General features: G+C 34.8%; 1 protein-coding gene across 4 annotated transcripts in view; it reads right to left on the bottom strand.

Moving 5' to 3' along the window:
• TTLL7 (tubulin tyrosine ligase like 7) overlaps positions 1-18,398 on the bottom strand; it is a 197,969-nt gene that overhangs the window by 154,928 nt on the left and 24,643 nt on the right. For all 4 annotated transcript variants that reach the window (XR_010622469.1, XR_010622468.1, XR_010622470.1 and 1 more), the window contains exons 10-19: positions 16,967-17,061; positions 16,617-16,764; positions 16,466-16,539; positions 14,461-14,596; positions 13,791-13,877; positions 10,844-11,039; positions 9,812-10,092; positions 7,393-7,527; positions 5,644-5,724; positions 859-1,019 (exon numbers count right to left, since the gene is read on the bottom strand). Coding sequence is in view for 1 of the 4 variants with exons in the window: in XM_065740900.1 (XP_065596972.1) it covers positions 859-1,019; positions 5,644-5,724; positions 7,393-7,527; positions 9,812-10,092; positions 10,844-11,039; positions 13,791-13,877; positions 14,461-14,596; positions 16,466-16,539; positions 16,617-16,764; positions 16,967-17,061 (1,394 nt within the window). In the remaining 3 variants the exon portion in view is untranslated. The remainder of the gene's footprint in view (positions 1-858; positions 1,020-5,643; positions 5,725-7,392; positions 7,528-9,811; positions 10,093-10,843; positions 11,040-13,790; positions 13,878-14,460; positions 14,597-16,465; positions 16,540-16,616; positions 16,765-16,966; positions 17,062-18,398) is intronic.

An 18,398-nucleotide genomic window follows, 5' to 3' on the forward strand; every position in this document is an offset into this window, starting at 1 on the left:
TGTAAGAGAAGAATATGTTGTGCTGATTCTTTTGTACACACAGTATCTATTAGCATACTACATTTGTTGTTCATTTTCAGTATACCACTTAAAACATCTTACATAATCTACAGAAATCCCTTTTTTTTCAACATTATATACTTATAGAGAAAATGTATTTCTGTATGCAGTGTATCTCATACTTGCACATTTTCATTTTATTAAGAAGTTTGGAGGATCAGACCACAGATATAAAGCAATCCTCACACGAATGCCATTAATTTCAGGAATGTAGATTTTGAAGTATAGGATATCGAACTCTTAAAATATGGCCTGACTGCTCTTCCTCCTCTAGAATTTTTTTATTTGAAATCCAAACATATCTGCTTACCTCAGTGTGCACATTTCCTATTCTACACATACTTGCGTGTGAACCAGCAAACATAATCAAGCACTAAAACTTTGACCCATTATATGTATGTGACAGAACAGAGATTGTTTTTGGCAAGAGATAGTTGCACCTGTGATTGAATTCTTCTCTTGCAAATCTTGGGACAGCAAAGACATTTAGAGAGTAAATCCACGCTCCCCACAGTGGCCTGGCCTAAAAATCATGGATTATCCAAATAAAAGAATGAACAAAAGCTCAGCAATTTTGAAAATTAGATTATTTCCTTAGATTATTATATTTGTAAAAATCTTAATGTCTGAAACAGTTGGTCTAGATTATTAGATTTCTAATTACGCTATATCTTTACATTGTTTTAAAGTGAGTTCAATGTATTAAAACATTTTCTTGAACGAAAATGAGCAACGAAGTATGCCTGCATTGGTTGTGAAGTTATTAAGAAGATTAAGATAATAAGTAAATGGGCTTACCCTGAATTACAGAAACAGTTCCACAGACCTTGACCGTGGCTCCAAAGTAAACGATTAAATACACGGTTAAAGAGACGGTACAGGTGTAGATTTTCAACGTCTGGAGCCTTCCAGACATGCTGGAGGACAGCACGAACACTTGTCTTGACGATATCCAAAATCTAGGCAAGAGTATTTGAAGCAAATCAAAGAAAGGCATATTGCAAAATCTAAAAACAACTGTTCTCTGATTCACTGCACACACAGATGACTGCATAGCTATAAATTCCCACAGATGTCTACATTTTATTTCTGTGCATTCAGCAGCAAACTTTTATGAGATGCTTTTTCTGTCAATAAAATTTTGCTAAACTAAATCAAAATATTTTATTTTTATTACAGAAACGTTCTTTCCCCTTTTTTCAGTCTATTGAATACTAGCTAATTAAATGACAAAAAGCATTCAAAGAGAAAGAAAATGAATGCAATTAGAGACTAGAAGCAACATAATTAACAACCCAAATATTATATACTTGAAGATTCTCTCTTCTTTTTCCCCTCCCTTTTAAAATGCCATATACTTTAGAAAGAAATTGAATGTCTGAAAAAAAACTAAAAAAATCTGCTTTTTGTTTAAAATTTGTTAAAATTCAGCATTACACTAATCAAACTATTTTAATTTATCTTTCAGTTGAGAAATAGGCTAGTGAATAAGAAAATAGGAAATATTTAAAGGAGCAATGTTTGTAGCAATGAAAGAGATTTATTTTACATAGATATTATATTATTTTATAAACATATATAAGTGGGATTCATTGTGACTGTTTCTACATATGTAAGTTCTTTCAGGTCAGTTGTCTAAGTTCCCTCTATACACACCAGAGGGAAACAAGCTGAAGAACGTCATGACATCTGTTTATTTAGATACTGTCAATAAAACCAGGAATAGGAAGCAGTAAACTTCCAGAGTACTGAAGTAGTATCTTGGCCCCTCATTGAAGCTGTAAACAGTGCTTAAAAGAGCCTATGGTACATTAAAAAAAAAAAATCACACACATGTAATTTTCCATAATGTAGGCACCCTCATTGCCTCTTCATAAAAATATCATGTCCAAAAAACACATCACTTTCAAGTCGGTAGTGAACTGATGGAGGTATTCTTTCAGTATAAGATGTTGCAAATTTGAAATTTAGAAGATACAATACTCTCTCAGGCAACTTTCAAACATGTATGAGAGACTGATGTGTATGTCTAAATATCTGGGTCTCAAAAAGTGAAGGAGATTTAATAAAGACAAAATATGGAAGCACAGTGTAGAATTTCAGTTTTTTAGATCTGCATAACAAAATATTGTTTATAGTCTTACCAGACTTGACAAACAAACAAAAATACTTATGGATGTCTGACAAAAACAACCTGGAAAAAAATGTGTCACTTACATGTTACTTGAGCTCTTTTTTGAAGATCTAGGATTGTGTGTAAAGGTGTTGTGTTAATCCAGTGCACAGTTACCCAATGGGAACACAATGCTGTCCTATCTGCTCAGAATCTTTACAAACGCATTTGGAAAAACCACACTGCATTCACTCAGAGACGCTCCCCAAGAGCGAAATAGAAAGATGAGATGCCACTCCATAACCTTTTCTTTAGCATCTGGAGTTAAACTAAGGATAGAGCCTTGCATCTTATAGCAAGCTACAGACTTACAGGTACTAAGGAGAAAAAAAAAAAAACAAACACAAAACCTGTTCTGTTTTTGCTGTGTAGACATTGCCAAAACGCCAGAGTGGAAAATATCACAGTTAATTGTCCTTAATTTGCAAACACAGTCTCAATCATCCACTTAAGAAAAGGAGACAAGGCATTGCACAAGGGCTGGAACTTTGTGGAGCATACATCTCCATTTTTCTAAGCTAATTTCCCTTCCCTAGATTGCCTTCATCTTTCTGTTTACATCAATTTACATCATCAGCATAGCCAATTATCTAAGAGTAACAGAACAAGATGTTTTGAATATATTCTTTTATAACAAGACAAACAGACCCTCTGGTAACCATCAAAACAGTTTTTAAAGAAATTTTGTAAAGTGATGTAACACAAAGCAGTCACAACTCCTGTCATACAGAAGTCTCTTTTTTCCTAAAAGTGTTGGGAGATTAAATTTCATTTTAGTGCATATTGATTTCATAACTTCTAAACGCCTCCTTTAACTCTGCTGTAGTGTTGTAATGTTAGAAGGCAAGAATATGAGCAAGAGGTTAATTTTTCTACATTATATAGAATAATATTTAAGAAAATACATCTGTCAGGGACAAGCATAGTGAAATCTAGTACATTGCCCAGGTATTTTCCTCTCATAATTCTTAAAACTTCCCAGTAATTCTGAAGTATAGTTAAGAGGACTGAGTTTCTGTTTTGTATTTCACAAAGTTGTAGAAAGTACCTTTGAGACAGATTCCTTACTTGCATAAATATGCTTCACCTTGAGCTCTCTTCTGCTTTACCCACCCCACTGGAATATAAAACACACTTCTTTCAAATCAACAAAAGCTTACATTTGGCAGTCCTGAGCTGCAATGTCATTGTCAAAGTTAATCCATTTTTATGAACTACCCTTCCAAGAATAACTATCTGATAGCTTGAAGGGATTGAGGCTAAAAGCAGTAAAGAAAAAAAAAATTATTTCCAGTGCAACCAAAGATGAAAGGCCCACTTGTGCTTCAGGAATCATTAGCCTCCCAAGTAGCAAATGATGTCCCCAAAAGAACAGCAAAGACATACACATTTCTGGTTGTGCAGTTTTACCAATAACGACCTAGCACATCAACCTGTATCATTCTGACGTAGTAAATGTGCCCTTGGCTTTACATGACTGCCAGCCAAATAAAGGGCATAACTAACTTTCATTGTAGGCTTTCAGAAATGATTCTAATAACGCTTCTGAAAAGGAGAAGGAAAAAACGAGAATGGGGGGGTGTTGAAGATAGAAAAGGAGGTGGGTAAGGAGGAGAAAAAAATAAGCAGAGGGGATGAGGAAAAAAACAAATCACCTTAACTAGTCCATTGTGAAAGCCCTGTATCTCAGTTGCAGTTATGGGCCCCTGACAACCCCTATCCATACTCATAGCTGCATAGACTAAAGGAAGCAATTCTGGCCAAACAATCCCCACTATCGCCAACTGCCCCCTGGAATTCTGCTGCAAATGTGATCTTTGATGCAGCAGCAACAGCTTGAATTTAGGATATTGTTGCCTATATATCTGTCCATCCCCCCATCCTCCCAGCAACTCTTCCTCCATATCACTACAAGTCCACACCAAGCCTCTCTCTAGATTTGCACGAAAGGCTACAGCTACCAAATGCATACAGTGGAGAAGACCTATGTGAAAGTCTATTGGCATTGCAATACTTACTCCTGTAGCGGGAAAGAAATTAGATGATTTAAGACAAATGAATATTCAGCAGAAAAAGTCTATGTATAAAAAAAGTTACACAATTTCAGCAAATGAAGATGGTTGCTCTACTGATTTCTGACAACGGCACAAGAAGTCTGCTAAGTTATAGTGTTGGCATTTGACATGGTTAAAGAAGAATTCTAGTAACATTATAGCTTCCTATGTTGTAAAGTCTGTTACGTCTAATTTAATTTTTAAAAGCTGTATGGATGCACATTCAATTTAATATCTGAACTTTATAATTTGACTTGAATAGTCAATAGATATTTCTGACAAATTATATCACATTAAGTTCACGTTTCTTTGGTCCAGTACAAAAAACAAGCATTTATTGGAATGTTCAATAAAATACAGTTTGAAAGCCTGAGAATCATAGGGCTGATTTTATAAAAGTTGAGAAGAGGATCAGAAATTGTTCTTCTGTTCCTCCATAACAATCAACCAAGCTTTTCCAATGATAATATTTATCATCTGTGCAGCATTTTTATTAAGTTGCTTACTTTTATGGTCCATAAAAATAGATGTGAAACTGAGAAATACAGAAATTAAATGTCTGGAACAAATATGCCAATCCACATATCGTGTCAGTGACTGAAACTAAGACCCAAATACTGCTTTAGGGTCACCTAAATACCAACAATACTCTCAAAAAAAATTTCTTCTACGTTAAGTTAAATAAATATTGTATGGGAAGATGACTATGACATATGTTATGACACTCAGATATGACTGGTATCCTATACTGTGTCAGATTATTAAAAGATTAAAATTCTTCAGGAGCTATGTAAAGCAATATTGCCTAAGCAGAAGATGAGTGAAGACAGAATGGCAAATAAATCTATTTATTCATTTCTAAGACTAAAGTAGACAGCTGAACATCATAACGATGTTAATAATCCTTGCTTGGCAGGCTTATTTTTTCTTTAACGTGATCTGTTGTAACACTGTGGGTCAAAGACTCAACTAACCAAAGTGCAATATCACTAACTCTAATGGAGTTTTAACATGCCTAGCCCGAAACTGACTAACTTATCCTTATCAATCAAATCTGCTGAATCGATACAATTCTCAGAACAGTTGCTAAAATGATAGGTGTGCTATTTTTTTTTTGCTTTTCTTTCAGCAGCTTAGCTTAAGAAATTGTTTTTGCAATTACATTTAAGATTAATTACACTTGTCTAAATACAAAGCATCATCATTACCTGTAGTAGAATTAATAAATATGTATAAGGGAAATTAGCCAGTATTTTAACATCTCAAGTCACTTTCAAAAACTTCTAACCAACAGCAGGCACACTGCCATTTGTCTACACCTGATGATCTTGAGAGAATGAGATCTATATCACTCACTTTTCGTTGCTTTACAGAATCCAGTTTTACTAACCAATACGATGCCAGTTTTGTTTTATGGTGCTTCCAATTATCCATTATCTGTAGTTGAAGAAAAATAAAAGAAAAAAGAAATGTATGTAAAAATAATCAAAATCTGACATTTCATTCACAAATATTCACAATTTTAGTATGTGGACTATATTAAAGATTTTGTGCATGTAAAAAGGTTCTCTCTAAAATAAATAGAAAGTATATTCAAATTTATGTTGGGAGACATTTGCAGGGATACCTGTTCAGTTTAATCCTTCCATCTTTAGTACCAGGATTTTGACAGCCCTACACTACAAAGCAGATAGAAGCCTGTCTTGACTGACACAGTTGTGATTCCTTCAAAACAACATTATGAGTTCCACAATACGTAACAGTTTTTGTTTCATAAAAAACATTAGATACACGTTCCCTATAAATGAACACTGTGGGTGAGCAGTATTCTCCTTTTAAGACATCTATTAACAAAATAGCTTAAACTGAATGTTTTTACTATTCTATCTTTGTGTTCTATTCCAGACTTATGACCAGTTCTGCTTGACAACTAATATACAATTACTTATTCACCTCCATAATGAAATATTTACCAACAGAAATTGATTAAAGCCAGATGAATTTTTAAGAGAACTCTGCAATAAGCAGCAGCATTACAATCATGCCAGTGCTCCATTAGAATACACCACTAGATGGAGTACATTTACAAACACACACATGTAGATAAATACACATGTGCTCTTGCATTTCTGAGAGAGGAAATTCAATGAAGGATTTTATTTCTACTTCTGAGAAAAGAATCCAAACATGCTACTTATGAATGCTGTCTTCTAGAATCACCGGAATCAATCATCAATACAGGACAATTCCTTTCTACTGTGTGTTTGCACAGATGATTGGAGACTTAATCAACATATTTCTAAGATTATAAAAGCTCACAGAACAAGAACAAAGGACATTTCCAACTGGATAATGAATTAGTCTGATGAATACCAACAGACCATGGATTGCTTACTTGCATCAGAACATAGGGGTTAATTTAAGTAACCACACCCCTCTATTAGATTCCTATTAGATTGGAGAAAACGTATCCATTTTTTTCTTCTCCAAGCTTATGTTAATTTCTTTGCAGTAGGTATTTATAAGAGATTTAAGCACCATATATTTTTTCTCGTATAGCTGAATATTAGAGGCTGCTTTTTAATTCGCCTTTAAATCAATTTTAAATCAAGATTGTTTCATATATCAAGTGGTAAGGCTCAGAACAACACTGGATGTGAGAAAATGCAAGATAGCAAGCTACAGGAGCCAAAAAAAGAGCATGAATTCTGATCGTTATGACTAGCAACCTCCCAGCATACCTCTCTGAGTTCTCCAGTAAGCATATTCAAATTAAACACGTCAAGATCTGCACTAACAATCACAGATAAATTATAAACTGTTAATTAAACAAAACATTCTTCTTAATTTCAAAGTCTGAACTTCCTCCACGATGAAAAACTGATTTTTCCTAACCTTTCTGATAGTTTCTCTTATCTTTATAAAGGCATAAGACTGTTTTCAGTGCTGCTCTTTTAAAGTCAGAAAGTATGCAAACCTGTGAGCTTTGAAATCTTTGAATTATCCTGAGTTATGAGCTCCTGTGGCCTTAGAACTTCGATGAATCGTAAATTTAACTATCTACTTTCAGCCTGTAATTCTTCTTTCATATTTAGAGATACTTACTTCTTCAATAATTAATTCTGATTCTTCATCTGTTTTTCCTGGGAACTTCATTCTCATGTCATTGAAAACGAGTAGAGTCTCTTTTGTCAGTGCAATTTCTTGCTCTTTAGTTTTCTGCTGCAGTAAGGATTCGCTCTAAAAACAATATTAATTAGAGGAAAAAATGCAGCATATTAGATTGTCTGATGGTAATAAAGATATTTCCTTGATAAAAATAATTCTAAACAAGAAGACATGATATACTTCAGAAGTGTATAGATCTAATGTCTGATACATATCTGACACCTTGTACATTAACCCATCAAGGTTATTTTAGCTGTTGAGAGATGCTAGAAAAGCCAAGTTTGTCACAAGATAAGAAAATATATGATATTCATCATGATTATCACTTAGAATATAAACTTGAAATGTAAGATAATGGATTTGGAAATTAAATTCAATATAATTCTTATAAAACTTCATTTTAGGTCTGCACAGCAACAAATTTGAATTAATATTCAACAGAAACTGCCAATTATGACTTTGTGCCAAGTTTTCAAGGAAACATCAAGAAGCAAGAACATTTTAATCACATTCTGGTCTCAGGGTTTCTAGGATATTGCTTAAAATTTACAAATCCACTTTTCATAGTAACTGCTTTAATAACATGTCTGTAATTCCCAACGTAAATCACAGAACACAGGGTTGGAAGGAACCTTGAAGATCATCTGTTTCCAACCCCTTAGAACAGGCTGCCCAGAGCCCCATCCAACCCAGCCTTGAACACATCCCACCAGGGATGGGGCACCCAGAGCTTCTCCAAGCAGGCTGTGCTGTATCTCACCACCATCCTTGTGAAGAACTTTTTTTTGCTAATGTCTAGTCTAAATCACCACTCTAATTTCAAGTCATTACCCTCCTCCTATCACTGTTAAAGATTCCCATCTTTCCCTTTAAGTACTGGAAGACTGCTATAACGTCTCCCTACAGCCTTCCCTTCTCCAGGCTGAACAAGTCCAGCTCTCTCAGTCTGTCTTTTTAGGAGAAGTGCTCCAGCCCTCTGATCATCTTTGTGGCCCTCCTCTGAACCTACTCCAACAGGTCCATGTCTTTATTACACTGAGGCCCCAGAGTTGAATGCAGGACTCCAGATGGCTCATTCTAAACTTATGTTTCCATGTTTAGTACTACTGAATCTTACCAGCCTCCAAAAATGACATTGTACTCCCTTTTCTTGCATGAAGGATCAATAAACTAATTTAACATGGACAAATGATTTATTCTTACTAAGTTCTAGTTTATCAATTTCATTTTTACTATAGCTGTAATATATAGTATATTATTCTTAGTTGTAAAAATAATTATGGTTAGAGTTCCATTCACAATATAGTGCTAAATCATCAGTAGTTCTTATCCATTTTGTAAGTAATTTTATTCACATTATTATAGGAAACATGACCTAAGCTCTATCACCTCACATAATTGATCTGCATATCAAGATCATTTCTGTACAAGAGCTTTCTCAGTGAAAAAGTATAGTTTCCTGCTAATGTTAAGTGAGCAACCCGTTTTTTACATAATATGGCAACAGACTAGTTTTAATCTTTCATTAATTTGTATTTGGTATAGAGTTAATGCGAGTAGAAAAATCTATATCAGGCCTGTCTCACTTAGCTTTCAGAATACATCTTGATGATAAAAGAGTACATTTTAAACTTGAGATAGCTAATGTGATAAAACAATACCTTTAACACGCTGTGGTGAAGACACAGTCTTAATGCCTTTCCAATTCTATTAGCTGACTTTAAAAGATAGAAAACCATGCTAAAGAGTATTTCATGAGGTGCCAGCACACTATTTTAAAAGGATCCTTTTTCATAATTTAGACAAAGCCTCACAGGAAAAACAGACAATGTGTATTCTGTCAGATGCATCTCTACCAGAGATAGTAAATACTGTGAAGCAACTTAATTAGCATTACAAAAGGATTTCTTCGTATCAAAGCTCACCACGGGAGAGAAAGGCCGCAAATCTGGGTTAGAAGTGCCAATTTGTATTGCCCCATCTCCAGATTATTTAGGTGATGAAGCGTACAGACCAGGCACTAAAGTATAAGTTGAAACAAAAAATTCCCCCAAAAATGTATGGTTCAGAAATACACTTACATTACAGCTACACATATTCTACTGAGCAGTTAAAATTTTTCAATCTATTTTTTTCTATTCATGACTTAGTTGGACCACCTGAGTAAACGTTTTGTTTGCCTAACTAGGGACAGGCTTCAAAATGAAAGACATACACAAGTTTAGAGATCTTATACTCATGAGTATCTGTCAAAATAGAACTGACTACAATGCATCATGATTTTTGACACTGTAAAAATTAGTGACGTATTTATTGAATTTTGGAGAAATCGAACATTTTTAGAATGTTATCTCACCCCTGAAGAGTTCACAGTTCCCAAGCTGGATGTCTGACAGACTCTTGATGATGATGGGCTGCAATTTAAAGAACGAGATCTATTCACTGAGGATGCACGCTGGATTTGCAGAGATGCTTTGGCAGAGAAGGGACGCTGCTCAGCTGCATGTGACTGCATAGACAATATTGATATTGAACGAGGGCAGCTTACTGAACGCCTTATTGGACCTGCAGATGAGGCTGGGGATGAACACGATGGAGATTTTGTATTTTTAATTGAAGGTTTCCAGTTCATTCTACCTGTAGACAAATTAAAAATTTAAGTAATTGCATCATTTAATATTCATTTTTCCACCAGTAATTAACATACAACTAACAGATGTGCACACCCGCTAAAGTGTCACATACTTTATATGTAGTAGTCATTCACATCAGATCTCCTAATAATGCATACTTTATAAACTATTAGAACATTTATTTCTTCCTCCTAGTCAGCTTTCATCGGGTTGACTCAGCCCTTAATAAACTGCATCAGATTTAATATGGAGCACATATTCTTTACAGGTTAAAAATTGTGTGAGGCTGCTACTTCAGGATTCCTGAATGGAATAATGTGAAAAAGAGAATTCGGCTGCTGGAGGACACATCTGTAGACCCAGTTTCCCTCATCTGGTCTTACATAACTGTAAAGCTTTTTAATTCAGTCTAAATAAAGAATGCTTCTATGAAAATTTTTAGAAATACTTGTGTAAGTACGTGATGAAATTCTTCTCAAGGCAATCTAACAGTAAAGAGGAGCAATTACAACATTTCCAAGTCTAACTCAGGCATATCTTTCCATTTAGCAATCTTGTAATTAAAAAAATTACAAAAGAAGATGACATAATAAAACATTTTCACTAATTTAGAAAAGATTCTAAAGATGACATGAAAAAAACAGCAGTACTTAAGTGTGAGTTATGAATGCTAATATATTCTGAAATAACTGAAGTGTTTTATATAATTTCTCATGTATGCCAGACTTGCTTAGAAACATGATAATTTAACTTACCTGATCGTTCTGAGGGTTTATATTTATTTTCTTCAAGATCATATGATACTTTTTTCTCTTTTTTCTCATTGTGATCTTCCTTTTCAGTTTCATCTCCTGACCCTGACATACTGCTACCACTATCACAGCTGCTATCACTATTGTAGTTCTTACATTTTCTTAAGGGCTGTGCAATTTCTGGCATAGAACACAAGGGCTAAAGCAAAACAACACATACACAGAAGAAAAAAAAAGAAATTAATTTTCTTCATAATCCAAGAAGAGAAGAAGAACACTGCACTATAACTCCAGATTTGTGAGAGAGGGAGGTTCATTTGTACATATTTAAACTCTCCCTAATTTGACTGAAAGTTTTTCCTTAATTTTTAAGTGAAAGTTTAAGTAGCTCATTAAACTAATGACAACAATCTCAAACGTCCCCACACAAATAGCAACATAATACAGTAAGGTGAAAATTTCATTTTATTTTATTTCAAGTATAATTTTTACTACCCAACACATTGAATTATAGTTCAAAATCACAAATCAAATGATACAGAATGCCATTTACAATCAGTTGCAATCCCTTACTGGTATTTGCAATAAATGAAGAAATATTTTAACTACAATTGCTCTGAGGTAATGAAGTACATCAGGGAACTTCAGCTGGTATGCTTCTGAAAGTTAAAGTGATTAAACACCCTATAGAAAGCAGAATCTGCAGGGATATACTATGGCTATGTTAGGCATCTTTAGAATCCCATATGTATATGGGATTCAGTGTCATTAGGTAATTAATCTCATGCTATTACCAAGGGTAACGTGTGATAAAGAGCAAGAAGTAGGAGAGTCAATCATGGGGCAGTCAACAGAAGTGTAAACGTCCTCTGTTATATCTATCAACCTAAAAAGTCTCATATGATCCCTTTTTTCCTCTCTCTCCATGCTGTCTGTCCATTAACTTCTATCTGTAAGAAGCTATGCTGGTGGCTTCATCTTCCCAGTTGCCTAATGGACAACAATTACATCTCACGTTAAAAAATAGTGTAATTTCCAAATATAGTTTCGATCAGCATAAAGTAGAAAAGCTCCCAGGATTAATTTAAGTTTGAATATAATGTAATGCACCGATATCAACTATGAAGGGGGATATCTAATATCTAAACACAAGCTACCTAAACTTCTACTCCCGACAAAGAGGGAAAGAGATTTCTGCCACTAACATAATAGCGACAATATGTTAGTGCAAGCTTAATCTGTGTGGACAGATAAGGAAGAGTTAAAGAAATATTAAGTATAAAGTGGTATATTCCACTGGCAAATGCTACTGGCAACTGTTTAGACTACACAGGAGTATTATGATGTCTATCTACCTGCCAAAAAGATAAATTAAGGTGTCTCAACACCTACTGATTTCTCAGAAATAGCTATCCTAATAGTGAAATAATATGCATCATGGAAAGATATTCCTTGTTTATTATTAAATATTCCTGATGTTATATATTTTCAATCAAAAAATCACATGGGTTTTAAAGTAGATCTTACTTGCACTTACTTGCATATGCATATTCCTAATACTTTCTATACAAAAAATAGTTAAGAACAGCCTGGACAGGACTTCACATCAATTAACTAAGAAGAATAAAAAGAAAGGTCAAAGAAATTACAAAAAGAAGTAATGACAAATAAAATCCAGATCTGAGTTTAAAGCAACCTCTTAAAAGAAATAGTAAATTGCTTAGCAATTCTTACCACCTTGAATTTCCCCTAACCACATTGTTTGATTGAAGTCACTTGATTTTATATCAGAAGAACTAAAATAAAATGTCCTCTAAAATATCTGCATATATTTTACTTCCTTAGGTCTTTTTCAAATGCAACAGTTGCAGTGTATTAAGTATTACAGCAGCATAAACCTCACAGTATGCAAGTCTAAGGTGCCCTCTAGAGGACAAAAATCAACCAGACATTTCCAAATAATATTTCTCAATTTAAGTAGAATTTAATAACATTTTAATTGCAGACAAAATTGCCTTTGCTCTGGGAAATTCTCAGTTTGATTTCTAGCATGAGCTCCTAATTGCATTCAAATAAAAAAAAAGACACAAATTCTTAGTAAATATGGTTTTGTTTTTACATGCAAAGATTATTTATTAAACACAAAACTTCCATTCCTAAGCTTTTTGTATGTATATGGAGGAAGATGAGGAGGAATATGCTTCTCTCTCTCCTAATTATTTCAGCTGTTTAGAGTCCTAATTGCATCTTTCTTCAAGGAAGGGAGTGTGCCCAAGGCAAAGTGCCTAATTTCCTGAGCACTAAAGGCTTAGGGAAGTCATGTCTTTCAAGAATCTCTGCCAGTTTGCAGAGATACAGAATGTGTTTAAGGCAAAGGCTCAGTTGAACTGTGAGCACAACCAGAAAGTATTAAGCTAAAAATAACATACATTCACTTTAAAGTCAGATTTTGGCTCCAAGATGTATCGCATGATGTTTTTAGCAAGTAAGCAAGCTGCAGATACATCATAATCATAAATAATCCTTTGAGCTTCCATAGTGCCCTTTATCCCATGATCTCAAAAATCCTCAGTGGCATTAATTGACTAAAGATCAAAGCATTCTTTTGAGATAAACTATGGATATAAAAGATTATTTCACACACTGAAATCAAGCAGTCTCTTGTAGAACAGTTGTTGCCATGCCCAACAATTCCTCAAAACAGCTTAGAGAGAAAAAGAATACCACAGAGTTAAAAATTTTAAATGAGATTCAGTTGGACAAAAGGTAATTATCATTCTCTTTATTTATCCTATATACACACACACACACACACACAAAAAAAAATGGCAAAATACACAGGCCTACGGGAGCATAAAAAAGAAAGCATCCACCAGGATCAGCTAAGTAAAATCCCCAGATTACTTCTCTATAGAGAGCAATAGAAAAAAGGCATCTAAAAGTCAAATACCTTAGGTCCTCGCTGCCTGGTACATTTTCCCATTAGTTTTTCATCATCTATTTCACACTGCTCCAGAAGATCCAAAATGTCCTCCTCCTACAAATGGGAATTTCCCTGATTAATTCAAAGCATGACATATCCTATTCATCCAAAATTCATGTGCCAGCTGATAGGAATTTGAAGGTACTTTGATTACTAATTTCTGAAATAAGACAATGAATGCCTCCAGAGTAGGATTCTCCTACTGTTAATCTCTGACTGGGTAAGTAGATAGTGAAGATGAGTTTTGGGATGCCTTGAAGTAGCAGAGCTGGTTTTATGATATCACTTTTTCTAGTCTGTACAAATGTACAATAGGCTGGGGACATTACTGGAGGAAGAAAGATGCAGTGACCAGCTCATAAGCAGCTTCTGCCAACCTCTGATTTGACCAAGAATAAAGACTGGGGAAATGGAAAAGCAGCTTTAAGTCAGTGAGCCTGTCCCCACCCTGGGTCCACTACAGTTCATCCAAATTCAAGGATCTAGCCCATCAGCTATACAAAGAATAATAATAAGATGGTAGAAACGTTATCAAATGTTATTTTATACCCACCACACATCATATAATGAAAGTAATCTGTAAGGATGTGAATTCAAGAAAAATAACTTTCAAGACAAGACTTCTGTGCATCAGTACCTTCATCCGTTTTAAAGGGTTATTCATTTCCCGCTGAAGTGAAGCAGCTCTCCCAGCAAGAAATGTCTGGAAAGCAGTGGCTAACAAACCCTCATACTTTTCAAGTAATGATTTATCATCAGGAGGATAAATTCGCCTGAAATAGGAAAAAAAAAAGATTTTAAATAGTATCTTCTACTGATAAGCATGCTATCTTCTGAGCTACTTATCAGACTAGGAACAAAAGTCATGCAGCTAATTCGAACTCTGTGGTAATGCACATGTATCCCACCTGTAATTATTATAATACTATATCATGAAACATATGCCCCTAGCAATGCTCTCCAAATCTAATTTTAACTTAGTAAACACTTACATGTTTTTAAACCAGGAATTAGCCAGTCAAAAAAAAAAAAAAATCCCATGCAATTAATTCTAGAGACATACAAAAACACAGCTTTGCAATACTCTCCAAAATTTCAGTCGGTCTGAATACATCCAGGTGTAAAAGGTTCACGAAGTATTAACAAAGTATCACAGGTAAAATTCAGTGACACAAAATAATTTGCATTAGCAACAGAAGTACACTAAAAAGTGAAAATCTGAACAATTATTTGAGATAATGGACATGACATAAACATTGAACATGTACTTCACCTGAATGTTACATCTTCTAAAATAAAAGACAGGAGGAAATACATATTGTAAGGATTTTTTTCTGGTATAAATATATAAAAATTTAAAGATTTTTCAATACAGCAGCTACACCACTATTCTCTACTACCATAGGGAAGGAGACTGTCACAGTCTAAGAAAGAGGGCTTAGTAGTTTATCCACGCTCATCAAGCAACAACAGCTTTTGAAAAAAAACCATTCCAATTCATGTTATGAATGCCTGAAACATGAACAGAAACAATGAAGATGGGAGACTAACTTATAACATATTGCAATTAATAACTCAAATTAATGCTTTGCACAGTGCAGGCAGAATAACTACTACTTATATATTCATTGTCAATGTGTGAGTTGTGTGTTTTGGTGGATTTTTCATGGAATTTCTACAATGCTCTCTCTCCTTTTGCTTTACAAACGTATTGAAAAGGAGTTTTACAGTATGATTTTGTAGCAATGGTAAAAGACTGTTCTCATTAGACAACCTGAAGGTGGCTCCAGTTTCCATAAGATAACACAAACTATACGAACTCTAATCTAGTTGTAGTCAACATTTTAATGATGTTGATTCCACTGCTGAAAAAGTAGCATAGAACAATTGTGTAGGTCTCTCCAAAAGTAACACCTCCTATTTATTTCCATGCATTTATTTTCCATTCTACACCAGAAACAAAGACACAGTAACACTATTTGAAAGGGAAAATTCTCAGCTACAAAACACTATTTTTATTACAAGTCTTATGAGGAGCGGCTGAGGGAGCTGGGATTGTTTAGTCTGGAGAAGAGGAGGCTCAGAGGAGACCTTATTGCACTCTACCACTTCCTGAAGGGGGGTTGTGGTGAGGAGGGAGTGGGCCTCTTCTCCCTGATAAATAACGACAGGACGAGAGGGAATGGCCACAAGTTGTGCCGGGGAAGATTTAGATTAGACCTGAGGAAGCATTTCTTTTCTGAAAGAGTGGTCAGGCACTGGAATGGCCTGCCTAGGGAGGTGGTTGAGGCACCATCCCTAGCGCTGTTCAAGAAGCGTTTAGATGAGGTGCTAAAGGATTTAATTTAGTAGTTGGGTAGAGATAGTGATAGGAGGATGGTTGGACTAGATGATCTTGTAGGTCCTTTCCAACCTTATGAACTTATGAACTTATGAAGTAGATGCATGCAAAAATACAGAATCAGAAAAAAGACCTCAAAAAAACTAACAAAAAAACTTTACCACCTGGTCTAATCTATGTGTTTTCAATCAAAGCCTACACATCTTTGTCATAAAATTACCATCTACCACAAATACTTGTTCCCACTATTCCCAACAATGAATGCATCAAGTCTTCCAACTGATACAGTTCACGCAGTTACCTGTAGTTCCCCATGTGCCTATTTTCATGCTCTTCTTTGGAAATCTGTTTGCGTACTTGTGCAAGTCTTTCCTTCTATAAATTAAGAACATAAGATAATTAAACAGAGAGAAGGTAAGTCATGAGCAAGAAACATCATTTTTCTTTCCTACCAGTTCCTCTTTTCTCCTTTCCAGTGAGTGACGTTGTTTTTCCCAATCTGAAGAACCTGGCAACAGTCTTTTCATTGAGCCTTGACCATACAGTCTTTTTTGAGCTTCAGCCTTCTGTTGGGCCAAATTTCTCCTCTTATCACTTGTCCTGAAACACAAGTGATATTAAGGTATGTCAATCCAAAAACAATACTTCAATAAGAATGAGAAAAAGGTTTATTCTCTCTTCTGAGAACATTAAAGACCTTCTATAACAAAATACATTGCAGAATATATCCAGCACATTCAATTAAATATGAGGAAAAAAAAAAACAACAGAAAGAGAGCCAGACTGAAGAAGACAAGATTACCTTATGTTGAGAAGCTTTAATGCATTTAACAGAACACCCTTTTTTACATCATAGTCTATTTTTTGGTCAGTTCCAAAGCTTGGTGCACGATTAATCTGGGAAAAGAAAAACAAAAAGAGAAAAAAAGGAATGTTCAGCTTTAATAGTGACTTGTCTGTTGTAACAAGAAAAAACATTCTTTCAAATGTCACAGAAAATAAGAGAATACATGTTGAAATATTCATCTTGGTTTGTATTTCTTCAGTAATTAGAGAATCAAGTATCATCACAGACACCAGGAGCCAGGAGATGCACCCCTCAGACACCAACTTATCTGGACACTCAGAATGAACCTGATTCAAATTCTGGCAATGTAAATTCAAGTTTAATGCATTCTTGGTTGCTATGCCTAGAAATCTACCACAGGAAGTGCTGTTAAGCACATTATAACGATGTGCCATGCTACAGGAGTCTAGTACAAAAAAACTCTTTCCTAGTTCCTAGTCTGGAAAAAACTTGGAATACAGTTCTCTGAAAATTAAGTTGTAAAAACAGATATCAGTACATGGTATGAAAATGTAAAATAAGTAACAGGATAAGTGCAGAGCATGACATCATCAACATTACTATAAATACAGAGGAAGAAAGGAAACAAAATGAGGAGACTCCACCAAGCATCATCTAATCAAAGCCAAGCTTTGGAGCCCCTGCAGAAGAATAGCTTTCAGGAGAAACTGATGGAGAACAAAGTAAACACGTGAATGTCTCTAGGAATACCTTCCAGGCTTTTATAAAAAAGTATACAGGAGCAATGGGTGCTAATAAGAGGCAGGAATCATCCTGACTGTCAGTGAGCAGTGCTGGTGAGGGAAGGAACAGACAAACCACTTCAGAAGTGAAAATGAATGCCTTGTATCCCATACAACATGGAGTGCTATGATTCGGATTCAGTCCAACAAATTCCTAAATACACAAGTAGTTCACTGAAATGAAACCAGAAATGCAAAAATCAAGCCCCAACTTCTTATTCAATTATTAGATATTTTATCATATGATATTCTGTATTGAATTTTTGTCCCCATAGTAACATATAGCAACCAGAAAGATTTGGATTTGAAATACCTTTTTCACACATCAAAAGCAAGTAAGCAGACAGAAATACAGCTATTAAAACTGCCTACCAGTTAATTTCTAATATTTTACTAGAATTAGCACTCTGAATCCTTAAGTTATAATACAGTTAGATATGAGAAATTATTTGAAACATGTAAAATGCTGAGTTAGTCTAATACTGAACCCACAGAGCTGCTAGATACACACTTACACAGACCTGAAATGTACAAAAATTGTTGTAGGTGATAAAAGTTAACTCTGAAAAGTACTCTGAAGTACACTCTGAAAAGTATAAAATTTAGTCTCTTTCCTGTGGACTGAATGTTGCCAAAAATCAGCT

Source organism: Cyrtonyx montezumae, unplaced genomic scaffold, assembly GCF_038088225.1.
Source record: "Cyrtonyx montezumae isolate F1298 unplaced genomic scaffold, pur_monq_1.0 scaffold_1, whole genome shotgun sequence".
Classification (NCBI taxonomy): Eukaryota; Metazoa; Chordata; class Aves; order Galliformes; family Odontophoridae; genus Cyrtonyx; species Cyrtonyx montezumae.